General features: G+C 39.8%; 1 protein-coding gene across 1 annotated transcript; it reads left to right on the forward strand.

The window, feature by feature from the left end:
• The first annotated feature begins 958 nt into the window (after positions 1 to 958).
• LOC134579232 (serine protease inhibitor Kazal-type 1-like) lies at positions 959 to 8,247 on the forward strand. Its single transcript, XM_063438449.1, has 4 exons — positions 959 to 1,110; positions 2,644 to 2,684; positions 6,052 to 6,161; positions 7,964 to 8,247. Exons 1-4 carry the CDS (start codon positions 1,065 to 1,067, stop codon positions 8,007 to 8,009), a joined length of 243 nt encoding a protein of 80 aa, XP_063294519.1. The 5' UTR covers positions 959 to 1,064; the 3' UTR covers positions 8,010 to 8,247.
• The last annotated feature ends 15,368 nt before the right edge of the window (positions 8,248 to 23,615 follow it).

The following is a 23,615-nucleotide window of genomic DNA, read 5'->3' on the forward strand; positions in this document are numbered from 1 at the left end:
GGATGATTTTTGTTAGTCAAGACCAGGGCATTTGGATTGGATTTTAGTAACACATTATGGCTATAAAAATGCTTAACCTTTTAAATGTCAAAGTACCCCAGTTTGGAAGGTCCTGACAGAATCACAAAACAAATTAAAAAAGGGACTTAACGAGTCGCTTTGTTTGTTTCCTGATTCTGAGTTCTGGCCAAAATACAGAAAAAAAGATGATTGAGGGTTAGGGAACAGTCGCTAAATATTGATTTTATTCACAGAGAAAATGACCAACAGAAGGAAAAAAGAAGAAGCTGTAAATAGTATATATATTTACCTAAATTTCAGAAGATTTGGATGGTCTGGGATGCTGTGAACCAACACAGCACCTAATGGCCTTCTAAGAGTCCATGGACCAAATGCCTCTCTTGTCCTCCTCCCCACATCTACCATCTCTTGGTTGGGAAAAAATAACTATTTCTTTATTTATAAAGGCTCCTCCTTTTTTACACTCAGCTAATCAAATGGTGTATAACCCTGCATGTGCAACAATAATATCTATAGCGTATCTATTTTGCATGCAGTAATAGGCACATTTTTGTTCCATTTTTGTTCGTCCAAATAAACAATTTTTGAATTGATTTGGACAAACTGAGTTTCCCCCCACCCCCATGTACAAGTCTATCACTAACATAAGACCTCAATACTCTGCGCTATAGAGGCACGTATGGTGGGACATTTGATCACACTGTGATGTTAGACTTGCCGATAAATGTGTAACTTATAAAAGAAGATATTGTCCAGTTCTTTACTCTTTGCACATAACTTCAAATCCAACCACATACTATAACAAACGGTGTTTAAATATTAAACATGAAAGCTACCTATCTTGTTTGCTCACATACATTTCAGAACATCCTCCTGAAGTCATGTGACATTTATTACCTTTAAATCTCAATGCTATAAAACAGTCATATCACTAGTGAAGGCAATTTTTTTTACAAATAAGGAAGAGAGATAACAAAATAAATTGTTATAAAAAGCTGACAGTCGATACGTGTTTCATACAGTCAGAGAGAGACGAAAGAGCCATGAGATCCAGTCTACTCACAGCCTTAATTTTCACCCTGGTTACAGGTACGTTAAACAGGACAGTAAGAATTATCCTTATATTAGAATTTGCCTAACTTAGCAGATAATACAAATGGTTAATTCTCCCTCTACCCTTTACTGCATCCAGTCCTGCCCTTAGTGCCCGTTGTACGTCTTGTGTGTGATTAACCTTCCAAGTGCATAAAGGGAATCAACACAGTAAGGTTTAAAAATAATATCAGGAAGTATTACTTTACTGGGAGGGTAGTGGATGCATGGAATAGCCTTCCAGCTGAAGTGGTAGAGGTTAACACAGTAAAGGAGTTTAAGCATGCGTGGGATAGGCATAAGGCTATCCTAGCTATAAGATAAGGACAGGGACTAATGAAAGTATTTAGAAAACTGGGCAGACTAGATGGGCCGAATGGTTCTTATCTGCCGTCACATTCTATGTTTCTATGTTTCTATGTAAGTGTCACGTTTTATTATCAATAACGTATTTCAGTCTTCGTACATAAAAGGCGAACTCTATATTTTTATACAACGCGTATCTCAAAATGTAAAAAGAAAATATTACACTTACAGTGACATCATTTCAGAAAATAAAATTTGAAACTTGCATTTGCAAAGCTTATTTACTAAATTTTGACTTTGTTGGGGAATTCAAAGTGAATCCAAATCAGATTTCAAATATTGGGCCATAATAGAAATATTGCAAAAAATCTTTACAACATTGGGAATCATTTTAGTTTTAAGCACAACTAAAATGAAGAAATAATTCATTGTGTCTTTTTTTTTATTTTTATAAAGGTAAATATTTTAGAATACACTTCAAAGAGGTGTCCTCCCAGCTTGCATATATTAATTGAAATTGCAGAATGGATGAAGCTGGGTGAAGAAATTAAACACTGGATAAAATCAGCTATTAAAATCAATTAAACATTGTAAATAAATTAAAAAAAATACATTAGTGCTAACCAGTGTTAAAAAGAATGCATAAAACAGAGTAACACTGACTTACTCATTTCAGCTATATTAGCTGCATTACATTCTACAATATATATAATTAACTAATCAATAATTGGGAGGATTAAAAATAAAATTAAATGGAAAAATCCACACCTCGCTATCCTGCAAATGACCCAAATGACTGTCTCCCTCTTAGCTCCCTGTCAATCACAGTTATAATCTCTGTTCTTCGCACATGTCAGCCAGCCAACAATGTCATAGCCAGCGGTAGATTAGCTATTGTTTTAAAAATCTTCTACCCAGTCTGACTGGAAGCTGCTCTCTGCTCCCAAATTGCTGTCAGACTGGATAAAGGATAAAGGGGATCCTCTATCATTCTCCTCAAGGCCATGCTACACGGATTGACTGGCAGGAGGTGAGATTCGTGCCCCCACTGATCGAATGAATATTGCGCCAGGTGACACTCAGAATATAGGACGCAGGCAGTTTTTTACCCCAAATTCTAGGGTAAAAATACTGTGTTCTATATTCCTAAAAATATGGTAGTTAAAACAAAATGACATTGGGCATAAACATACGTTAACAATTTTTTTCATATATTCTCAACAGGGATGGTATTAGCTGCACCAGAAGGGCTAATTTCACAGGAGGTAAGTGATTACCAAATATCTCTAATGTTAATATATCATTTAGACAATCACTTTAATTGAGAAATATGTGAAGAGTTTAGAAGATAGACATATCCTGGAGTCAGTCTACAGCCGGGGTGCCCAAAAGGTAAATCCCCAGATGTTTTAAAAATACGGCATCCATGATATTTTGTCATGCTTAAGCATTCTAAAGAAATACAAAGCACCATGGGAGTTGTAGTTCTTCAATATCTGGGATTTACCCTTTTGGGCTTCTCTGGTCTAGATTGTTCAGGTGCCAAGGAGGAAGAAATAAACCGAATTCTTATAAAATGATCAAATATGGATTTAAGCATCAGACAGTGGTGTTATCTCATGGGCTTTTAAGACTTGGTTAATCTTATTTCATTATATAGTATATTATATTGGCAAAATATGTAACACATTAGAATAGCTCATAAGAGATCCCAACATGATCCGTACGCTATCATTAAGACATCGGTACCATCTGTTCATTTTTTGTGACTTAATTTCTACCTATTGGGGTGATTTTGTTTTTTAGAGTTGATACCTAATAGATGTGGAAATAGTTTTTCAGAGTAAATATCTAATAATTGTGGATTCTTTATCCAGTGATTGTCACGATTCGGGGAACCTAAAACGCTAACAAGTCACAGATAGTAAAGGGTGCAGTACCGGTCCTTAGAATGGCCGGGCTAAGCACACTAAGAATAGTCAGGAGACAAGCCAAGTAATGGGAGCCAGAAAACAGGAGAACGAGAAACAAGCCGAGGTCAAAGGAATGGAGAAAGCAGGAGAGTCGGAGGAACAAGCCAAATATACCAGAGAGACACACGAGCAAAAAGCAATACAGGTATCAAAGACCTCAACAGGGCACTGAGAGACAGAAAAGGTAAGTATTTAAATCCTGTGCTTAATTCTGATTGGATAACTTCCAATCAGAATTAACAATCACACGTGGGGGATATCTATACCTCCCACTGTGATTACTGTGCTGTAGCTTTCAGATAATTGTGCCGGCTCCCAGCGTGCAGCGTTATACATGCTGCCGCTGGGAGGGGGGGAGGACGACGCGAGCGGCGTGTCAAGAAGAGAGGACGCCGCTCGCTGACAGGTGAGGGGAGAAGGGACCGCGAGCCTCCCCTCACAGCCGCCCGTGGGACCCTGACAGTGATATACTTTTTTATTTGTTTTACTCCTACTTGTTTCTAAAGATAATGGGGAAAAAATACTATACGAAAATAGACTACATAATAGATAATTTTCCTTAGATACCATTTATTGCCTAAAGGAGCTATGTAATGCCTTGTTGGTGATTACAGAACCCTTATATATAATATGCAGCTATATCCTTGATTTATATTTGTACTTTTAATTTTATATAAATCAAATGCAGCAAAATTCTTTATATAAATTTGCACTTTTAATTTTATATATAAAATGTAGCGATATTCTTTATATAAACTTCCACTTTTCATTCAATATATATAAAATGTAGCCATATTCGTTACATTTGCACTGTGCAATGTATATATAATAATATCCCATTATCTGTTGGGATGTGATGTTATAGATCAGTCTGCATTCTATTCATACATCAATATCTATCCATTAATGTATCATTATTCATCTATCCATCACTTTAGATAGCTCTATTAATCTATCCATTAATTTATATTTATTCATCCATCCATCCATCACTTTAGATAGCTCTATTAATCTATCCATCGATCTATCAAGCTATCACTATGGAGTCTGTTCACTATATACCAAACTGTAATGAATTAAGAATCAGATTGCGAGATATTCTGAGCCGTGAGGAGGGCGGTGTCGGAGAAGTGGAGATCTGGAAAGTTTCCACCCATGGCAGTAATTGTCCATACAATTTCAGATAATAAGCTCATGTACAAGCACACAGCCATGGTCCGTGGATTCCTTACACTATACAGATTGGCATCGTCACTGTGGACTGAGTATCTGGTTTAAAAGACCAATGTGAAGGAATCTGCAGTATTTTTACCGTCTTACTTCCATTTTGTCTCCAATTCTCTTGTTTTCTTCTCCCCTGTAGCAGAGGACACTCTAACATGCATGTATCCCATGGGGCATTTACCAACAGCGAGCTGAGTGACAGATCAACTCTCCAAGTCTGCGTGCCCAGCTCCCAGGCACATTGCAGCCCCTCACCACCTGGGCATCCTACAACAGCTCTGGTTAAGGGGTTATTAATGGCCATGCAGCGTGCCCATTGCAAGACACCTACTTGTCCTAAACAAACATCTGGCATTGGCACAATTTGTACGCCGACACTGGATGTAGATATAATGTAGCGGCCTTAAGAACCAATCCCAAACTGCAGCCTCTAGTGTTGCTATTTGATTGACAGCTAATAGAGGCATGGGAAGGGAAAAAAAAGAAAACTACTGTTTCTCAAAGTAAATTCCCCTATTTTAAAGTTTATACTGCAGGGGCAGCATTTTTGCTCTGAAACCACTTTAAGTCGAGGTGGTTTTGATGCTTAGAATGACCATTAAAAGTGTGTGGGGTATCTGTAAGTAGGAGGAAGTAAAGGTGTGAAGCTAAAATCCCTTTAGGAATTAACTAAATACTAACAGGGTTATTCTTTGGCCTTAAATTTGGAATTCACTTCGGCGAATATCTTTGTAAACGGTGGGGAAAGACAATATGGCTGGATGAGAGAATAGAAAAATAATCTTTCAAGGGTGACATGAACCAGTCTTGGTGGAAGGCTCATAAAAATGACGGGATGCCCACCATCATTGCCCACTGTGTACTGAAAGGTGTTAAAGGACCACTCTAGGCACCCAGACCACTTCAGCTTAATTAAGTGGTTTGGGTGCCAGGTCCCTCTAGGATTAACCCTTTTTTTTAATAAACATAGCAGTTTCAGAGAAACTGCTATGTTTATAATAGGGTTAATCCAGCCCCCAAATCCTCTAGTGGCTGTCTCACTGACAGCCGCTAGAGGCGCTTGCGTGATTCTCACTGTGAAAATCACAGTGAGAGACGCAAGCGTCTATAGGAAAGCATTGTAAATGCTTTCCTATGAGACCAGCTGAATGCGCGCGCAGCTCTTGCCGCGCATGCGCATTCAGCCGAAAGGGAGGATCGGAGGCGGAGAGGAGGAGGAAAGCTCCCCGCCCGGCACTGGAATAAAGGTAAGTTTTAACCCCTTTCCTCTCCCCAGAGCCCGGCGGGAGGTTTTCCCTGAGGGTGGGGGCACCCTCAGGGCACTCTAGTGCCAGGAAAATGAGTATGTTTTCCTGGCACTATAGTGGTCCTTTAACGATAGTTAATCGGATTTTTTAGCCCTGCACCATGTATAACCCACCCTGTCTCTGTTCAGCCTGTGTGTTCCAGGTATTTGAATACGTATTGTGCCCGAGAGTACACCCCGGTATGTGGAACAGATGGATACACCTATGGAAGTGAATGTCATTTGTGCTGGGAAAATAAGTAAGGAAAATGTCTACCAATAATATAGTGTCATTGGTTTTACTCCACAGTGAGATTTAGAAATTCAACATTTCTACTACTAATTTCTAAGACCAACTTAAAAAATAAACCAAATAGAATTTTTTATTTATTTTTTAATGTCTGTAAAAATGCTGTCGTGTAGTATTTGTGCCCATAATTTTTTTAATTTTTTTATTACACGTAGACATAGCCAATTAAAGGGAAACTGTCACTACTTAGGAATTTACATCACTGAATAAAATATTGATAATTAATATTGATAATCTGCTCTCTCTATACTGACTGCCAGGTGTAAAGGGCGGAGCTTATAACAATGATTGACAGGGAGCTAAGATGAGACGGCTCTCTCTATGCTGACTGCCAGGTGTAAAGGGCGGAGCTTATAACAATGATTGACAGGGAGCTAAGATGGAGACGGCTCTCTTTATGCTGACTGCCAGGTGTAAAGGGCAGAGCTTATAACAATGATTGACAGGGAGCTAAGATGGAGACGGCTCTCTTTATGCTGACTGCCAGGTGTAAAGGGCGGAGCTTATAACAATGATTGACAGGGAGCTAAGATGGAGACGGCTCTCTTTATGCTGCCAGGTGTAATGGGCGGAGCTTATAACAATGATTGACAGGGAGCTAAGATGGAGGTGCTTTCTCTATACTGACTGCCAGGTGTAAAGGGCGGAGCTTATAACAATGACTGACAGGAAGCTAAGATGAGACGGCTCTCTCTATGCTGACTGCCAGGTGTAAAGGGTGGAGCTTATAACAATGATTGACAGGGAGCTAAGATGGAGGTGGCTCTCTCTATGCTGACTGCCAGGTGTAAATGGCGGAGCTTATAACAATGATTGACAGGGAGCTAAGATGGAGGTGCTCTCTCTATACTGACTGCCAGGTGTAAAGGGCGGCGCTTATAACAATGATTGACAGGGAGCTAAGATGGAGGTGCTCTCTCTATACTGACTGCCAGGTGTAAAGGGCGGCGCTTATAATAATGATTGACAGGGAGCTAAGATGGAGGCACACAGGTACAAGATAAGGATGTGTGGATTTTAACGTTTAATTTGACTTTTCACAAATCACAAATACATACTTAGTAAATACAGGGATAAGAAAACATTATATTGATTTTTTTTTCTGAAGTGACCATTCTTTTTTAACTAGTTCTGGTATGATATAGGTCATAGGAGCGGTGAGGCTGGATCTAACAGCTTTAGATAGCCCAGGGGGGGACCGGGATAATCCCCACAGGTCCGAGGGGAGAGAGGGAGGTTAGGAGTGCCACGGATCAGGGCGTCGAGTAAAAGCATGAGGAGATCGGGTGAGTCTCCCCAGCTTCACCCACGGTAGGCCACAGCAGGCTTTCCCAATCATCCGCTGTCGGAGATTCTCAGAAAAAGGTTTCAATCAGCGTGCCCGGGAGCCCCTGACCCGGGAAATATTGTATGGTCAGCGTGAGAGTGTGATGTTAGGATTAATACTTCCAAGTCTGCTTATGTTGCAGGAGCTTAGACACCAAACGTCTCCCCAGCTTGAAGGTCAGGTTCCTCCCCCTGAAACTGGAATAATGTAACTTTTTGAAATCCACTGTCAATTGTTTTTACTTTTCTGTTCAGTATAGTACTGTAATGAACAAACACACAAACAAACAAACAAACAAAAAAATAGAGTAAATGTCCAAGCTGTATTCTTATTAAATCACATTCTTTAAACACTCACGGTTCACTTTACTGTGTGTGCAGAGCTTATCGGGAACTAATCAGATCTTTGTATGTATTTTCTTTTAGTCACAGAACGGAGAAAGTCCAAATTAGAAAAAATGGACACTGCTGATCGGCAGCTGAAGACGAATGCATCCCTCTCCTACTCCCTACGCCTGTAATTGAAATAAACTATAATTCTGCTTACTGCTGAGAAAACTGGATTATGAGACAATACATTACATTAAGAAATGGAATTCTAACAGTGCGGTCTTCTTTCCGAATTCTCGTTTTAAAATATACCTTTTTATTGGCTTTAGCATTTAAACAATACATTGTGCTTAAATGACATAGGAATTGCAAACCAATATACCCCCCACCCCAGAAAGGCCACAACAGCCTAAATGAGAAAAAGTAACACAGTTAGGAATTTTTGGCATAACATTTTAATTTTCTCTTTAATTTGCCCCACTTTTCTAGTAAGGGAAAATGGTGCACTTTACTATAACCTATCGGAGCCTTCACCAATATCGCATAACTGAAGGCTACAGCCTTCCAGAAACCAGACTCAAAGGAAATATGAATGGGAGGATAATTTGTTTAATTTGTTTAATTATTCGTCCTTTTCAAGTGTTGATATGAGTTACTATACTGATAATGAAAATATGATGCTGCAAGTCTAGACTATACAACTAAAAAAAGGAACACAATTTAAATGGGGAATTGGTACGAATGTTTAATATAAAAGTCAAGAAATGTCCATTTAAAATCTTCCTATAAATGGCTTTATAAACAGTTGCTTAGAGTCAGGATTAACCCTTGATTAACATGGTCATATTCTCTTTTTAAGTTAAATAGCTGTGTTTCGAAGACTGCGCAATATTTTGCTTTTTTTCTCTTAAATCCTCCTACCGCAGCTGGTGCGCAAAAAGGATCCATTAGCGATTTCAGTATCCCGTGTAAATCTTAAATATAGATGTCGAAAAAAAGATAACTTGTTAATAGATAAATTGATTCCTGTTTTTGCCTACTATATATGCATGGTAATGTACATCAAACATAACCCAGCACAAGGACAGGAAACAAATAAAACATTAATTTCGCTCAATAGGCAATAAAATGCATTGTATAATACTTAAAATGTTACTGAAATATTTGTTTGTTCCCATAAATAAAAGTTATAAATATGATATATATAATGTCACATAAGATATCTGTTAAATACACGTAAACATGATATCAGGTATCCTGGAAAGTGACAGTTACCCTTTAAGACGCATACCTGGGGGGGATCGAATAATTATGCTTGAAATCCCATGTCTACTCTGTGGTAGAACAGACAAAGGATTTTTTGTGAAAAATCTTCTGACTTAACACATGTGCCAAATAACATTGAGATCACCCCAAAACTCCCCTTAAACATCTATTTAAACTGTGGTAAAACATAAATGCGGCCAATTCACTAAGCTTCACATTGAAAACAAAATTGCAAAATTTTGCTTACAAGGTTTTACTGTAGCAAAGTTTGTCTTTTTTTTCAATGTGTTGGCCTCAGTCTTAATAACAGGCTGTCGGTTTGTCCCAAATCTAAATTTACTGAATAATTCCCTCTTTAATCGATTAGCACTGACTAATTTAAAACGTCAATGTCACCGTCTGGGGACTTTGCCAAATGCACTAATTATGAAAGTTTCCCATGTTGCTAACACTATATCTACCCAGACCTTCTGGTCGACAATCCCTCTTTTGCTAAAAATCCTGTAATGGGTTAAAACTGTGCAGGTCCACACCAGCAGTTGGTGTTTTGGGGATATCCTGTTGGCAACACAAGAAGACAGTTAGGATTTAACAGTGATTGATTGACTCCAGAGACAATAACGTTCAGTTTGTCATATCCTACACTGACTGACGTCAATTGAGGTTGCTATCACACAGCACAGATTTGATTGTTCTATGGGAGTTCAATTTACTTTTTATAAAGCGCTGCGGAATGAGTTGGCACTATATAAATACCACTACTAATAATAATAAATTAAAGGAACACTATAGCGTCAGGAATACAAACATTCCTAATGCTTTATTCTTCCTCTGCCTATCAATCAACCTACCCCACCAACCCAGTGTGAGGATTTAAAAGGTGAGTTTACTTACCTTACATCGTGCTGTGCGTCGGTCTCTGTGCCAAAGCGCCGCCTCCGTGGCTGAGATAATTAATATTGATGATCTCAAACAATCCAGTGCATTCCCATAGGAATGCATTTGGAGACCAGTGTGACCCTCTGATTGAAATAGCTTGGTTTTACTTGGCTTTTGGGGCAGTAGCGTCTTTAGCGGCTGCTAGTGTGACAGCCACTAGAGGCATTTTAACTCTTCAATATAAACACTGCCGTTCCTGCAGAACAGCAATATTTTCAGGTGTAGGTGTCAGGGTACCTGTGGTCTCTACCTCCGAAAGAGGTAGAGACTTAGCTGTTCCTCCATCCAGACGGTCTGATGGCTCCCTTCCCCGCGGTCTATCCGGTCATGCAAGGCCGGCCGCGAGGGAGTGACTGCCTTTTACAGCATCTAGGCAGGAAGTTGTCATCAGGACACTCCCCCGGAACGACCTGTCAGTCAATTGCTGCAGGCCCAATCAGGACGCCTCGGAGGCGTGGTTACTGCTCTGAACAGGGTATTTAACAGAGCTTCTTTCACTAGCTCATTGCCCTGTCGTGGTTCTAGCTTGTTCTAGTCACTCAGTGCTTGTGTATTCTCTTATCCCTTTTGGTTTTGACCCGGCTTGTTTACCTTACTCTGCTTATCTCTGTTACCCTTGATTCGGCTTGTCTCTCGCTTACCTGTCTTCTGTTACCCTCGACCTCGGCTTGTCTTTGACCATTCTATACTGTACTACTTACGTTAGTCCGGCCATTCTAAGGTCCGGTATACGTATCTGGCTACTGCTTGTACTCTGCGTGTTGGATCCCTGTCCCGATCCTGACATTACGACAGGGCCAATGGATCCTGCAAGTACAAACAGTCAGCAGGCTTCTCCTGATCCTAGGTTTGTAGCCATGGATCACAGAATGGATCAGATGGCGCTTGTGCTACAGACTCTATTATCTCAAGCCAATAACCCACCAGAGGAGATACGTAATACCCCTGTTTCTCCTGTCGGTTCAGGTCTAGAGGTAGCCACAGTGGGTGCTTCTTCTCACATTACCCCCCCAGTACGCTATGGTGGGGCTCCTGAGAAGTGTCGTGGTTTTTTAAACCAAATTAGTATCCACTTTGAATTGCAACCTCGCTCTTATCCTACAGATAGGGCAAAGGTAGGATTTATTATCACCCTACTTATTGACAAAGCTCTGAGATGGGCCAACCCACTATGGGAGAACGATAACCCATTAGTTTATAACTATAACGCATTTGTAGCTGCTTTTAGAAGAACATTTGACCCTCCAGGTAGAAAGGTTAATGCAGCCAGATTACTGTTGCGCCTGAGACAGGAGAACCGAACAATGGTGGATTATGCACTAGAGTTCAGGTCTCTGGCGTCAGAAGTCAAGTGGAATGAGCAGGCGTATATGGATGTATTTGTGAATGGCCTATCTGATGTAATCCTTGATGAGGTTGCTACCAGAGAACTCCCTGAGAATTTAGAGGATTTAATTTCGTTCATCTCTCGTATAGATGAACGTTTAAGAGAGAGACAGAACACTCGAGACAGGAACCGGAGACCTTCTGTTAGGTTAGCCCCCGCTTTTCCAAGTCCTGACTCCACGGTATCTTTGCTTCCTGAACCTATGCAGATAGGGTATACCCGCCTCTCTGAGGAGGAGAGACAGTACAGGAGAAGAGAGGGTCTGTGTATGTATTGTGGAGCCAAGGGCCATGTACTCTCGAACTGTTCTAACCGCCCGGGAAACGCTCGCACCTAAGTCTCTCTAGAGGACAGGCCTTGGGTGTTTCTATTTTGTCCTCTACTCCTAATTATATAGATCACAGGCTTCTGCTACCAGTTTCCTTAACTTGGGGGAAGGAAGTAGTAAGGGCTATGGCATTGATAGATTCCGGTGCTGCTGAGAATTTTATCGACCAAGCCTTTGCTAGTAAAAACAATTTCCCATCCCAGTTAACGGAGATACCCTTGGCCGTTGAGGCCATAGATGGTAGACCACTACTAGACCCTGTTATCTTTCGTAAAACCATACCCATTAATTTAAATGTTGGTATCCTACACGTGGAGAATATATCTCTTATGCTCATTTCGTCTCCTTCCGTTCCCATAGTTCTGGGGTACCCCTGGTTGAAAAAACATAACCCTATTATCGATTGGGAGTTAGGGGAGATACTCTCGTGGGGTCAGGGCTGCCAGGATAGGTGTTTGTGCAAGGTTTCTCCTTTAGCTAATATTACCATACCAGAGAATCCTACTCAGTCCACAGAAAGACAAATACCAGACCTTTACCTAGACTTAAGGGCAGTGTTTGACAAGAAGAATGCCGATTCTTTGCCGCCACACAGGTCATTTGACTGTAAAATTAAGCTTCTACCCGGGACTATGCCTCCAAGGGGCCATGTATATCCTTTGTCTGTTCAGGAAAACTCGGTTCTAGAGGAGTATATTCGGGAGAATTTAGAAAAGGGATTCATCAGGAGGTCTTCTTCTCCGGCCGGGGCTGGGTTTTTTTTCATTAAGAAGAAGGATGGCACGCTGAGACCTTGTATTGATTACCGAGGCTTGAATAAAATAACTGTCAGAAATGCCTATCCTATCCCACTGATTACCGAGTTATTTGATCGTCTTAAGGGCTCTAAAATCTTCACCAAGTTAGATCTCAGAGGGGCTTACAATTTGGTGAGAATCCAGCAGGGTCACGAGTGGATGACGGCATTCAATACTCGGTATGGCCACTACGAATACACTGTTATGCCATTTGGACTATATAATGCTCCTGCAGTATTTCAAGATTTGATTAATGAGGTACTTAGGGAGTTTCAGCATGATTGTGTTATTGTTTACCTGAACGACATACTAATACACTCTAAGGAGATTGAGACTCACCATAGACAGGTCAGGAAGGTATTACACAAGCTGCTGCAACATGGTCTATATTGCAAATTGGAGAAGTGCAGTTTTGATCAGTCTCAGGTAGACTTTCTTGGGTACGTGATTTCTGGGGAGGGCTTTAAAATGGATCCTGTAAAACTCCAATCTATTTTAGACTGGCCTTTGCCCAAAGGACTCAAGGCTATCCAAAGATTTATTGGTTTCTCCAACTACTATAGGCGCTTCATTAAGGGATACTCCTCTATCATTGCGCCTATTACCAATATGACCAAACAAGGGGCTGATACTAAGTTCTGGTCTAAGGAGGCTCTTGGTGCTTTTAAGACTCTCAAGGAACTTTTTGCCTCGGCTTCTATTCTAGTCCATCCTGATACGACTGCCTTTCTTGCTCGAAGTCGATGCCTCTGAGACAGGAGTTGGGGCTGTTCTGTCTCAAAGGTTAGGGGTGGACAAACCGTTACACCCTTGTGGTTTCTTCTCTAAGAAATTTTCTGGGCCTGAGAGCAGATATGACATCGGGGAAAGGGAACTGTTAGCGGTCATTAAGGCTTTAAAGGAGTGGAGACATTTACTGGAAGGGACATTACACCCTGTTACTATCTTAACGGATCATAAGAACTTGTCTTATATTGGGGAGGCTAAGCGCTTATCCGCCAGGCAGGCTCGCTGGTCCTTATTCCTCACTCACTTTAACTATGTACTTACATATAGGCCTGGTTCTAAGAACTCTAAAGCCGATGCTTTGTCTCGTCAATTTGAACCATCCACTATAACTGAACCAGTCCTGTCCTCCATAGTTCCTAGGGGGAATATCATCGCGAACACTAGTCTCAGGATTCACTCTCCATTGCTTTCCGAGATCATGAAGTTTCAGCATTTGGCACCCAAGCAGACTCCGGGGGATCGACACTTCGTTCCTGCCGCTCTCCAACTGGAGGTGCTACGCTGTCTTCATAACAGCAAGGTGGCTGGGCATCCTGGCATCCGCAAGACATATGCTCTGGTCTCTAAAGATTTTTGGTGGCCTGACTTACGTAAAGACATTAAAGAATTCATCGGGGCATGTGAAGTTTGTACCAAGACCAAGCTACCCCATTCGCTTCCAAGCGGATTGCTGCACCCTTTAGAGGTTCCTGAAAAGCCTTGGTCCTGCCTGGCAATGGACTTCATTGTTGATCTGCCTATCTCCAAAAAGCAGACTGTCATCCTCACTGTGGTGGATAGATTTACTAAAATGGCTCACTTCATTCCCTTACCTAAACTCCCATCTTCGCCCGAATTAGCGGAGATATTCGCTAGGGAGATTTTCCGGTTGCATGGGATACCTTCCCAAATTGTCTCTGACAGAGGCTCCCAATTTGTTTCCCGTTTTTGGAAATCGTTCTGCTCCCAACTGGGCATCAAATTGAATTTCTCCTCTGCCTATCATCCTCAGTCCAATGGAGCTGCTGAACGCACCAACCAAAAGGTTGAACAATATCTACGTTGTTTCGTTTCTGAGCACCAGGACGATTGGGTCGGTTTGATTCCTTGGGCGGAGTTTGCACATAATCTCATTTGTGATTCTACGCATTCTAGCCCTTTTTTCTTGAATTATGGCTTTCATCCTTCCATCCTTCCTTCGGAATCTTCTTCGCAGGGGGTACCGTCGGTGGATGTTCATGTTGCCAATTTAAGGAAGTTGTGGGATCAGACTCGACAAATTCTTCTGCACAATTCTATGCTGGTTAAAAAACACGCTGACAAACGTAGAAGGGCAGCACCGGTGTTTGTTCCAGGCGATAGAGTATGGTTAAGTACTAGAAACATTCGCCTAAAAGTGCCGTCCATGAAGTTTGCTCCTCGATATATTGGACCTTACAGGGTACTGTCTCAAATTAACCCAGTTGCGTATCGTTTAGCGTTGCCTAATGCTTTACGCATTCCGAATTCATTTCATGTTTCCTTGCTAAAACCACTAATTTGTAACAGGTTCTCCTCCACGATCGCCCCTCCTCGCTCAGTTCAGGTGGAGGGTCAGGAGGAGTATGAGGTCAATTCCATCGTTGATTCTCGAATCTCCCGGGGGAAACTGCAATATCTGGTCGATTGGAAGGGTTATGGTCCTGAGGAGAGAAGTTGGGTACCTCAGGAGGAGGTGCATGCTCCCCGTCTCCGCAGGGCGTTTCACTCTCGATTCCCTTCTCGCCCTGGTGTATTCCGCCCGGTGGGCGTATCTGCAAGGGGGGGTACTGTCAGGGTACCTGTGGTCTCTACCTCCGAAAGAGGTAGAGACTTAGCTGTTCCTCCATCCAGACGGTCTGATGGCTCCCTTCCCCGCGGTCTATCCGGTCATGCAAGGCCGGCCGCGAGGGAGTGACTGCCTTTTACAGCATCTAGGCAGGAAGTTGTCATCAGGACACTCCCCCGGAACGACCTGTCAGTCAATTGCTGCAGGCCCAATCAGGACGCCTCGGAGGCGTGGTTACTGCTCTGAACAGGGTATTTAACAGAGCTTCTTTCACTAGCTCATTGCCCTGTCGTGGTTCTAGCTTGTTCTAGTCACTCAGTGCTTGTGTATTCTCTTATCCCTTTTGGTTTTGACCCGGCTTGTTTACCTTACTCTGCTTATCTCTGTTACCCTTGATTCGGCTTGTCTCTCGCTTACCTGTCTTCTGTTACCCTCGACCTCGGCTTGTCTTTGACCATTCTATACTGTACTACTTACGTTAGTCCGGCCATTCTAAGGTCCGGTATACGTATCTGGCTACTGTTTGTACTCTGCGTGTTGGATCCCTGTCCCGATCCTGACAGTAGGGTTAAAACAACAGGGACATGGCACATACACCTCTTCATTGAAATGAAGTGGTCTCAGTGCCTATAGTGTCTCTTAATGATGCCACCTGGTAGAATATTTCAAAAATAATTTCTAAGAAATATATTCAGTAATGTTTTTTAAATTTATATAGGATTGCATCTGGTACTTTAAACATGACGCTTGGATTTGCAATCTGATTTGAGGGTGCTGGGCTAAGAGCCCCCAGTATTTGTCAACTCGCTCCACAAATATTTGAGATAAAATGAGCGACAGTGCCCATAGCTCCTTGGAATCATAATCACTATACCGTGCTGCAGTGTCTATGCTTCGTAACCTGCCCCTTTAAATCATTCTGCGGGAATATAAACCGAGACATTGGGAGTGACCAGTAAATAACTTTGCATCCAATAACTTAATTAAACTATGCATTAAGTGTTTCTGGGGTGGATTGGAAGAATATCAATGTTGAAGATAATATTTCATCATAGAGGACTATGCGTAAAAGCAAGGAGAAATAACAATTTAAATATACCCCAGTAGATTTAAATATTCAATATGTCAATATGTCACTATTTGATACTAGAAATAAAACATATATGGAGATGGAGACAGAGATAGCCAAATGGTCAGATTCACAATCAATTAGACAAAAAATAACATACAATAATGATGAACATTTAGAAAAACTGTTACAGAAAGAACTAAAAATAAAATGGGAAATAGCAACATTGGAAAAATATCTAAAAGAAGGCATCACCCCAAGAGGCTTAAGATATTTTAAAACTCCCACATTCGATAAAGACGTTACGAGTTTCATGGAGGAATGGAACTGTATGCTTGAAAACTTTTCGATAACCTCTATGAACCTTATTATAAAAAGAAGAAAAGAATACCTTAAAGAACTAGATTTAGAGATAAATAGAAGCCAAAATGCTATTTTGAACAAACTAAATCAAGAACAATTTGATTGTATGACACTTGAAATCAAAGAAAGTTTAGACAAATTAGAAAAAGAAGTTATAAATATAAAAAAGAATAAATATTTAAGAGACACAAGAGACTATAAACTAAATCAAGTTAGAACATTTTCAAAATATAGTTATCCAAATAAGGACCCAGAAACAAGAGATAATCTAAAAAATCCAAACGAATACCCAAATGAGAGATTAAATTCTGATAATCAAAGAGATGATAAGGAGAGAAGAATATATCCGAAATATAGGGAAAATAAATCATACAATCAGAGACATAATGATCATTACGGACAAACCCGTTTAAACAACTGGGACAGACCTAGAATACGATATGCCCAGAATAAAGAAAGATATCAAAATAGGGCTGACTATGGGAGAGAAAAAGATGAAAGGAGAGTAACATACGATGTAAAACCATGGGAAAGAATAAACTATAGAAAAAGACCAGTATATGAAGAGAGATCGAGGGAGAGAAACGAAAGGAGACCTATGTATAAAGATGTGAGACCAAAAGATAGAAATGGAAGGAGGGAGATTGAAAATGGGTCTCCATACCAAGAACCGGCCCATTTCTTGAGAAGGAGAGAACCCCTACCCACACATAACAGATTCCTAACCCTAGATGAATTTGAGGATCAGGATTTTTGGAGGAGCAGGGGAAAAGAAAGACACAAAAGGGAAGACACCACAAACATGACAACACCTTACAAAAGACAAAGAAATTCGAGTGTAGAGGAAATAGAGGAGGAAAACATATCCAAAAAAGAAAAAAGAGAGAGGCCACAAAGAAATCAGATCCCATAAAGGGGATCTTTAATTTAAGTCAGAAAATTCTAACAGAACATCATAAAAAAGTGCTAACAAAAGGCCTAAAATTTGCCCCAAATAGACCTCTGAACCAGTTTGAATTTTACATAGATCTAAATAAATTTAAAAGAAATGTATGCCTAAAAAAATACTTTGCTAGAAACCCCATAGAACGACAATATAATCAAGAGGAGGAAACAAGACACACTAGATTAAAAGAAAAATCTACTTTTTATCCAAAACAAATGATCTCTGAAAAAATGGTCACATTTGAAACCATGGTAATGACGGAAATCAAAAAATTGGAGAAAAAAGAGAATTTTAATTATAATCTTACCATGCAAGAGAGACAAGCCTTGAAAGATTTAAAATCAGATACTGACCTGGTCATTAAGCCGGCAGATAAGGGAGGGGGGATAGTCTTAATGTCAAAAGAGCTATACTGCAAAGAGGCCGAAAGACTACTATTAGATGCACACACATATCAAAAACTCAACTACAACCCCAGTAACAATATGAATCAAAACTTTTTAAATTTTTTTAACAAGGGAAAAGAGTTACAAATATTAAATGAAAAAGAATTCGACTTTTTAAATATTAAATATCCAAAAATTCCTGTATTTTATTTTTTACCGAAAATTCATAAAGATGTAAATAACCCCCCAGGGAGACCCATTGTAGCAGGAATAGACTCAATATCAAGTAGGTTATCCCAATATGTAGATATTCACCTTCAACCCCTCGTTAAGAAAACTACCTCATACATTAAAGACACCATTTCTATTTTAAATATTTTAAAAGAATGTTCCTGGAACCCAAACTGTTTTTTAGTCACCAGTGATGTTACGGCCCTCTATAGCAATATCCCACATAGTTACGGGTGTAATGCCACTAAATTTTTCTTAACGAATACCTCAGATCTAACAAGCATTAAAATAGATTACATTTTGGAAGGTATGGATTTAATCCTAAAGAATAACTTTTTTTGGTATGGAGAAGAATTTTATCTCCAGATCAATGGTACGGCCATGGGGACCAAGTTCGCCCCCAGCTATGCTAATTTATTTATGGCCCATTGGGAGGAAGAGTTTATCTATGGCCAGCATGGCTGGAGGCAGAACTTGGTCACCTATGGCCGGTACATTGATGACATCTTTTTTATTTGGGAAGGAGAGGAAGGGGATTTAATGACATTTCTAAACTATCTCAATAATAACACATGGGGAATAACACTCACCAACAACTGGAGCAAATCAGAAATCATATTTCTGGATCTACAAATATATATAGAAGATGGTAGTATTAAAACTAAAAATCACTTCAAAACTGTAGAAGCGAATAGTTTCATAGGTAGAGAAAGCTGTCATTTTGCCCCCTGGCTCGAGAACGCCCCTAGAGGGCAATTCCTACGTATTCGCAGGAATTGCACGGATCTCACCACCTTTGAGACCCAATCAAACAAAATCAAACAAGAATTCATAGAGAAAGGCTATGAGGAAATAAAATTGGAAGAAGCTAGGAAAGAGGTAAAAACTCTGGAGAGGGAGAAGCTCTTAAAATACAAAGAGAAAAAAGATAATGAACTCAAAGAAATCCCCTTCATATGCAATTATAGCACGCAAAATCACAAAGTAAGAAATATTATTTCCAAATTCTGGCCCATTCTCCTTCAAGACCCGGTAGCAAAAACTTTCCTCCCAGAAAAACCCAGATTCATACACAGGGGAGTAAACAATTTACGCACGGCACTTACATCAAGCTTCCTAAAAGAAAGAAAAACCAATGACACATTTTTAAATTTAGAAAAGGGTTTTTATGGATGCGGAAGCTGTCTAGCATGTAAAAGAACTACCAGTAAAAAGAGACACATGAACCATTTCTTCAGCAAAGATGGAACTAAATATAAAATTAAAGAACTCCTGACTTGCCATTCCAATAATCTTATTTATTGCATGGTATGCCCTTGTGGTCTACAATATATAGGTAAAACCACAAGGGCACTGCATATAAGAATTGAAGAACATGGAAGGAATATATCTAAAGGGTTTGAGAACCACAGTGTCTCGGCCCATTACAAAATCCACCACAATTGCGAAACAGCCGATACCCAATTTTTTGCAATCAAAAAACTAGAAAAAGATTGGAGAGGAGGAAATTTTGATACAAAAATGAGTAAGAACGAGATGGAATGGATTTTTAAATTAAACACGCTCATCCCATATGGTCTTAACACGGACTTTGAGATGTGCCATTTTTTAAGATAAATATATGTTTTATTTCAATTTTAGGAGGTTCTGGTTCTTATGAAGGATTTTATTGGGTCTTTATATGCCTTTTTAGTTTTGATATTGTTAATTTTACCCATTAGATATCTTTATATATGCTTTTTTCTGCTGCTTATAGCTAGGATCCCTTATAATTATATTTATGCACTTTAAGGTCCTGGTTATGTATATATTTCTATAACTCATTGGATCTCTTTTATTAACGCCCCATTTGGCCGTCTATAGCGAGAATTCACTAAGAAAATATTTATGCACTTTATGGTCCCGGTTATCTATATATGTGTATTATTCATTTCCCCTATTGCTACAAGGGAACTTCTGCGAATCTAACTTAATTTCTCTATATAAAACTATCGGTCCCTTTGCCATATTTCTATGGCTCCATTCACAGGAAACAAATATATTTATCCTGTTTTTAATGATAAGATTGAAGAAATAATCAATATTTCCCCTCATTTAAACTTCTGCCATTATGAATGTATGTGTTTTTTTATCCATATATCTATCTCCCATCATTGTGGAATGATACCACTCACTTCCGGGTATCGGCCGAGTGAACCGCAAGGTGGAACGCATGACGTAACGGCCGAGAGACACGTGACCGGAAGTGACGCGGAAACCCGGAAATACATGAAAACGAGACGTGAATCGCAGGGCGTCACCGTTCCCATGGAGATAGCCCGCGAAATCACGGACTCTTAATTAAGGAATGGACTCTTAAAGACATATAAAAGCAGGAACAGGTCCCAAAGAAGAAATAGAGACTTTTTTTATCCAGTTGAAGAAGCTGTTAAAGCGAAACGCGTCCTGGAACTTGGAGAATATCGGTCTTTATTCATTTGGACTTTTTTATGCCTATACAGTGTTTTTATATTGCTATATATAGTTTTTTATTGTTATAAATAATTTTATGTAATAAATATACTTATATTTCTATAAACACTGGTGGCATTGTTCCTGCTCTTAAAGAAGGTGTGTGGTCCTGAACCACATATACCCGTGATCAGAGCCGATGTGGATGGCTCTGTGTCTGTGAGTACAAATCTGTTCTTTTTTTCACATACATTTGGAACCATACGGTACTGCACCATATATATGTTTTAACATTTCAGAATTTTAAGACAACAATATCCAGCAAAAAGAAGGGATAGGGTCGCCTCTACGGACCCCACAGGCGATCAAATTGAGCTATATATTATTAGCTCTCTAAAGTGTGAGTGGGAATTTTCCCTCTTAATTTAAATCTATTTTCATTTTTGTCACAGTTTACACTATGTTTGGTATATTTTGTTTTTCTTAAGGTACTGATTACCAACTTAGAACACTTCTGTATATACCTAAAAGGTACTGTTTATACATATATTCACATGTTAAAGTTTATTCACCAATTGTAAATAGAAAAAACACTATTGTTATAATTTAATATTGTATAGCGCTTCACCAGTACACTACCACCATACCCCAGTAGACAATAGGTTTCTCCAAGTATTAAGCAGTGCTATTGATATGCAGCGTAGAGATACACCTAAGAATAAGTCACTCGGGATACAATTAAATTAAATTGCAATACAGAGCTCCAGTAGGACGTGCAAGCCAGCTTATTTATGTTTCCCTTGAGCGCAGAAAATAGGAAAATATTTTTTAATACACCGACCACCCGAGGGATTGGCAGTACGGATTGTGATTGTATTCACTGAACTGTGAAATGAAGGTTTGAGTCTTTATCTATAGACATCTTTAAATGGACGTCTTGAGAAAATTCATAAACATCAACAGGATGAAGGTTGTGTAGTAAAGAAAGTGTGCTCTGGATAGTAAGCAGTGTTTCTGAGACGGTCTTGGGGCAGATTTTTCTGGACACTGTAATGAACGTGCATGCCAGAAAAGCCGCGATTTCGATTGGTGGTGATGTATTCCGGATGCTACAACTGAAATGCTTCCAATTTATCCCTTGGCAAGAGACAAACATCATATCTATAAAACAATAAAATTAAAACGACAGTGGCCTTCTTCTCCGTTGATTTCTTCTTCTTCTTATTATTACTTATAAAGCGCCAACAAATTCTGCAGCGTTGTACAATGGATGAACTAACAGACACAAAATTGTAGCCAAACGAGTTGGACGCACAGGAACAGAGGGGTTGAGGGCCCTGCTCAATGAGCTGCCATGCTAGAGGGAGTCGGGCATAGTCACACAAAAGGTAAGGGTAGAAAAGTAGGTTGCTAGAAAAGTATTCACAGAGGGTTTAATGTTTTTTTTTTAAATGTTTTTATTTTGATGAACGCTACAGGAGAGGAATCCGGGTGCGTGGAGAGAAAGCTGTTAACAGGTTAATTGACACGCTTTCCTGAAAAAGTGAGTTTTCAATAATTTATTGATGGAATGGAGACTGGGTGAAAGTCTAACAGAGAGGGAAAGAACGTTCTATAGGAATGGTGCAGCCCTAGAAAAGTCTTGAAGGAGAACATCAGAGGTAGGAGTACAAACAGAGGATAGATGTAGGTCTTCAGCAGAGCGTAGGGACCTAGACGGGACATACTTGTATATTAGGGAGGATAGATAGGTGGGAGAAGCATTATATAGAGATTTGTATGTATGTACCAAAATCTTAAATTGTGCCCTATATCTTACAGGAAGTCAACGTAGGAAGTGATAGAGTGGGGAGCGCAGGAGGTGCGGGAGGACAGGAAGATGAGCCTCATCGCAGCATTCATTATAGACTGTAAGTTGGAAACACAAAAGACCACTGAGAAGCGGAATGCAATAGTTGCCCCATTGTTTATTTGCAAATATTTCCAAATTTTTCTATCCGGTTTCACATGGGCCCACTAAAAAGGAATACATTTTGCTTTGTAGTCCAATTCAACTGTGAGAACCTTGTGAGAAAGTTCAGGGAAAATCTAAAGTCCTTCTTCAAATTACCTCGTGCATTAAGCAATAAAATGTGCAATATTTTCTATACTTCCCAGCCTGCTCCTCAATGTATTTCATACACATGATAAGAATCATAAACACGATGTCTATACAATGCAGTCAATATGACCAAGTGGTACCTGATTACAGTTTCACCAATTCTGAATTTGCTATGTTTTTTTTTCTTTTTAATCCGTCTAGACAATTTGTCCTGATCAGAGCAGAGATAATTAGCATGGCTGTGAATCCAATGTGTGTATAGCAGCCCTGCACAATGTCAAAATGTTGGCATTCACACACTGTTTGCCAAACGACTTATTTTACTGCTTCATTACTCGTATGTAAACACATTTACCTAACAGTTACAGTGCATTTTATCCTGCTTATTATGTGAACATGTGGATTAAAGGGTTGGGATGCCTATTAAAAAAAGCATTATCACTTTTAATTGTATTTCTATCAGAGCTGTTTGTATACAACATCTAGTATATTTTTAACTACCACTTTATGATACGTATATGTCCATCCGTTATGACAGTCTGTACTCTGTGATCCATCGGTCCTGTGAAGATGCAGTATGTGTCCTGCATGTCAGATACTTGGTTCACAAGCAAGAAGAGTAGCCTAATCGTGTTTAACTTTACAATCTGTATACCCAGGGCTGGATTTGCAACATCTTCAGGGACCCTATTTTATCCTACAAAAAGTTCTCTGCTGCTATCTTAATTGTTTTGAACTGGCACAAGATATCCAAAAAGAACTTATGGGTGTCTGCAGCTTAAAGCAATAGGGGTTACGCACCCTCCCAAACATTACATTTTCTTTGAATGAAAGTGATAGTTGTTGAAACTGAACTTGTTATATACAATGAGCCTTTATAAGTCTCACCCTTGCCTGACTCGATTAGTG

This window comes from Pelobates fuscus, chromosome 12 (genome assembly GCF_036172605.1).
Source record: "Pelobates fuscus isolate aPelFus1 chromosome 12, aPelFus1.pri, whole genome shotgun sequence".
NCBI classification, from domain to species: Eukaryota; Metazoa; Chordata; class Amphibia; order Anura; family Pelobatidae; genus Pelobates; species Pelobates fuscus.

Bases quoted from the DNA above. Each gene is read 5' to 3' on its own strand.
- LOC134579232 (XM_063438449.1), top strand. From the start codon at position 1,065: ATGAGATCCAGTCTACTCACAGCCTTAATTTTCACCCTGGTTACAG. The intron at 1,111-2,643 runs GTACGTTAAACA...TATTCTCAACAG, and splicing joins AATTTTCACCCTGGTTACAG to GGATGGTATTAGCTGCACCA. The intron at 2,685-6,051 runs GTAAGTGATTAC...GTCTCTGTTCAG, and splicing joins AAGGGCTAATTTCACAGGAG to CCTGTGTGTTCCAGGTATTT.